This window comes from Hylaeus anthracinus, unplaced genomic scaffold, assembly GCF_026225885.1.
Source record: "Hylaeus anthracinus isolate JK02 unplaced genomic scaffold, UHH_iyHylAnth1.0_haploid 19175, whole genome shotgun sequence".
In the NCBI taxonomy this organism is placed as follows: domain Eukaryota; kingdom Metazoa; phylum Arthropoda; class Insecta; order Hymenoptera; family Colletidae; genus Hylaeus; species Hylaeus anthracinus.
The window spans coordinates 1-4,629 of record NW_026534816.1 but is presented as its reverse complement, the minus strand read 5'-3'; the positions used below and the strand labels follow the sequence as shown (position 1 = coordinate 4,629).

At 40.1% G+C, this 4,629-nt stretch overlaps 1 protein-coding gene across 1 annotated transcript; it reads left to right on the top strand.

The window, feature by feature from the left end:
- The first annotated feature begins 876 nt into the window (after positions 1-876).
- On the top strand, positions 877-4,021 carry LOC128892831 (uncharacterized). The gene is made up of 3 exons (XM_054153395.1): positions 877-1,339; positions 3,451-3,511; positions 3,862-4,021. Exons 1-3 carry the CDS (start codon positions 964-966, stop codon positions 4,019-4,021), a joined length of 597 nt encoding a protein of 198 aa, XP_054009370.1. The 5' UTR covers positions 877-963.
- Positions 4,022-4,629: the final 608 nt, after the last annotated feature.

The window sequence follows — 4,629 nt, the reverse complement described above, 5'->3', positions numbered from 1 at the left end:
ATAAATTAGTTTTCTCCTCTTCCCTCTAATTACAAAGATATAGTTGTTTGTATAATAAATATGCGCTAACCTAGATAGTTTTAATGTTAAACGTTTTTTAGATTCTTCTTTCACTTAAACCAGGGTTTCTTAAGATTCACCGTGAACCATCTAGCTAGAATTCCTTTGCTTTTCACAAATAGAGAATTGCAGAATGTAGGCAAAATGTACGAAAATATCCTTTTCACGACATTAATTTCTTGCGTAAACAACAATGAAAAATTACAGTTTTATAATTATAAGCTTCGTTACCTAAATTTAAACGATTAAAGTTTACTCATCTGATTACGCGTCTGTCTGTCATCGTTTCAGTGAAGCTCGGTTTTGAAGATCCGTTGCGTCTGCGAACGAATAGGGTTTTGGGGCGTCGCGTCTGATCATTCCTCGTTATTTCTACTCGTGTTCGTGTTTGTAAAACATCGATAGTGCTGCGGTGTTATTTGTTTGATCTGGTTTCAACTACCAGTAGTTAGGGGAAAACAAGGTCGACGAAAAAATGGATAATATACTATACTATCGTCAGTGTTCACGGAAACCAACACAAGTAGCAATAGCGAATAATAGTCAGACGCGGTAGTCGAGCGATACTCGGTTACGCGTGTACGCGTTATGATTTAAAAATGTATAAAACTGCCAATCTTTTGTTGATAATGTTTACTAACTATCAATAATGTTTTTAGCATATTTTTATTTCCTTGAGGAAATGGACGCATAAAAAGATAGTACATAGTATTTTAACAGACAAACAATTTTGAAAAATACTGAGATAACATTTCGAATTCAACAAATTTCAAGAATCGACTTCGGTTAAAAACGAAGGGTCACGTTTCTCAGAAATAAATCTATATCTGTGTATTTATACATCCGGATCGTTGGAGATTTATCACGGAAACCTTCGGCGAAACAAAATGTCCACCTATTTGGATGCGTACATTCGCCAGCGAAAGTTGCGACCGTTCGTTTTTGCACACCCTGTACAGAGATCTACAATTATCGAGTCGAAAGATGACGGAAAACGCAACAGAAAAAAGGGAGGCAGAGAGGCAGGCATTGTTCCATGCTGACATTAGCACATGGCTGACATTGCGGATGACGAGGATGGACTTGCCCTTGGAAAATTGTCTCTGCAAGACAAGAGGGAGGATGCACTTTCTCCGAATCGCTTGGCGATATTTGAACGCGTTCTGGCGCGATGCCAAGTTCGCTTCAACGCAGAAAACGGACCACCGGCGTAGCATTGTGGCGAATCTTCTTCGCGAATGCATCGGCCTCGAAACGAGAGCTCGTGTGCAACGAGTAGGTAAATTTGCGCGTTAACCGGGAGACAGAGGGGGATGGGGTTGATCCAAACTCCCGTTTGCTAGGTGTTTGCGCGAATCGCGTTACGTGTCCGACTCGATTGCCTTTTCCACTGGAGGTAATAGGTCGAGGAACCGCGAGCGTTTTTGCGGCAGGCTTTGGTCGAAATTGCTCGTGCAGTCGATCTCACGTGGCGTTTTTAAATAAATAAGTCTGGGACGGCTGGTCGAATTTTTTGTTTGTTTTATTTTTATTCAAATATTTATGTACCGTGTATATTTACTACATACTTTTTTATCCACTATACATACATATTTTCTACCCATAGTGTAGATTCTTCTTTGCTTTTCTAATTAAACAGTTAATAGCCTTTAATTTCATTCAACATACAAACTCCAGAATTATTTATTCTTCTTCTTTGACATGTATAATACGAAACGTGTCTTGCTACTATAACGTAGTAATTACTTTTAATTAATGTCACTCTGCCTCCGTATGCCGACCAAATTAATTTATTACTATTATTGTCCTGAATAGGGAGTAAGCTACTCGCGATTCACAGTGGCGTAAAGGTGAAGCTACAGCGTCGTCTACGGTCCTCGTCGTTAATTTTTCTCGTCGGTGCCAGTGAGCGGTTCCAAATATAAACCCTCTTCGTTCGTTCGTACGTGCCATCCATTCTCGGACCCGAGTGGAGAGTTTATTTTCTATGGTCCCGGCGACACGTGCACGCGAACGTCGTCGGCGTCTCTTGCTCGTGAACTCTCCTCAAAATTTCGCCAGTTTACAACCTTTTTCCAAGTGTGTGCCTCTCGTCGATCCCACGCTGTCCTTCCTGCTTTTTCGTTCGAACTCGTGGGACGAGAATTGCCAAGCGTTCTCGTTGTCGTTTCGGAGAAGCTTCGACGGACATCGCGATTTACGCGTCGCGTGAAGCGACACGGTTTCGTTTAATAAACGAACTTTCCGACGGTCGCGTCGCTCCGGACATGAGAGCGATCCAAAACAAGTGGCGTCGCGGAAGAGGCCAGAGGTCGTGCACTTGGGAGTAGCTTTCTGTCGGGAGAAGCTCCTCGACACGGATTTTGCAAAATTCTTATCTGGATGAACGTTTATAATAACGAATAAAACATAAATAACTTGCGGTCCGTTACTCGTCGTATAAAAAGTGTAATTTCGAGCATGAAATTAAATATTTCCCAGTGAACAAATAAAAGTACAAGTATTCACACCTAATAAATTGGACACCTAATAAATGTCGCAAGTAAATCGCTATGCTTAACTCGTTGAATCAAAAATTAGAATTTGGTTCATAGTAATTGACCACTGAACGGCCTAAATCGTTTCGAACATCGTAGTTAAGTGTAAACAAGTGAAGCCAATGTTCAGTGACTGAAAAGTAAAATAAAAGAAAATAAATATAAAAAACATTAGAGAAATATTTAAATAAAGGTTTCTGTTTGTTGACCATAATTTGAACAAAATTTTGCACATCTTTGGGCGATCGAGGATGTCCAAGTTCTTTCGAAAGATTCTCTGCGGATGCTCCAGAGATGGTCTCGACGGACAGACGTTCGTCGTCGACGAATCCGTGGTCGACGACTCGTCGAAGTCGATCGAGTTTCCAGCGAGAGATCAGGAGTCAGAGGACGTTGCGAAGTATTTTGATCTGTCCGCTATTAAGTTCATTGACGACGAGGACGAGGATTTCGATTCATTTGAAAGTGGTACGCGTCGCGGATCGAATAACAAAGATGTTTCAGTCTTACGTTTAATTTTTAGACAACCTCTGTTCTACCTGTGAATTTTTTAAAATTTCTATTATTAATTTCAAAATCAAGTGAAATTATTTGTTGTCACTCCTTATGTTCTGATGGATAGGCTATCTGATTTGCGGAGATATTAGCTAGGATCTTTATTAAGGGAAGACAGGAAGGAAACAGAAAAATGTTTCTTTATTCGAAATTTGTTCGCCATATACGGAGGGAATATCCTAGTGTTTACATTAATTCTTCAACACAAATATGATAACACAGTTTAAATAAGTATGATTATAGATGCCAAAAATTAAACGATGAAATTGACGATTAATTTGTTGGTAATTATTTGCAGCAGAGTTGGACGGGTTCAAGGCTGGTCGGGTGCGAGAAGCTTGGGTCATCGCCGTCGAAAGGTAATTATTATTATTAATTAGAGAACCTTTTAGTATAAAACACGCAACAATTATACAAATACAATATAAGGATAATGGAATCTAAACAATGAGAAACGAACAAAAAAACATGATAATTTTTACTCGTTACTTTTATTATATTATTCCAAGTTTAGTTTTCAATCGTTTTGATCAAAACAGAATTTTTAATTATATTAACTTTAATATCATTCAACTTAATGAAACACCTTCAGTTTTATCAAGATTATATCAACCTTTTTTTTTTTTTATATTAATTAGAAGAAAACGAGTACTGCTTGTTGGCCCTTGTAACCTTCACCTAACGATAAAAAATGTTTTTCTGATTACAGACGCGCAAAGGAAAGATTGCAGAGGCTTGCATCGCACTGGAGAATCCAACCTCGCGATATCGAGGCGATTTTACACCACGAGGTAAGCGCTTCTAACGAGCAATATCAGACAGCTAGCCTTTCCAGTTCGATACTCGTCTCGATAGATTCGTGGAAATAAGGTCCTCCTGGCCTTTCACCGTATTGGACGATCGGATATGTTACATGATACCATAGAAATTAGAATCTACGTGCGAACGTAATATTACTTTGCACGTTTCTCAATAAACAAAGTAACGAAAGGGAAGTTGGAAAGGCAGTTCCTTTATTGTAGGCGTTGAAAAGTAAACATTTTAGGAGTTCAATAGTTGCAACGTTTTGGTTACATCTCGAAGTCCCTTCAGAAAGCATAGAATTAAAATATATACAGGGTGTCTCACCCTAAAAAAAACGCCACCTAAATATCTCATCTACATAAATACATTTCTTAATGCATTTTGATGTCGGCACAACAACGTTCAGGCGATTCGCCCTTAATTCGAAGGAAACACATTGACCAGCTTCACGGATTTCCCATCGGCGTGGATCGCGCCGTGAGGCGAGCATCGCGTATCCAAGGCCGCCATTCACTCGCAGCTAGTTCGCTTTGCATTCCACGCATCATAAGCAATAAGCAGCCCTCGTAAATATTTTCCTACCGATCACGCGACCGATTCGTTTCGCAGCCGCGATGATCGCGGTTGGGGGGCGCCCGTTCGCGCGGAATGCCGTGAATTTCGCGGCCACGCT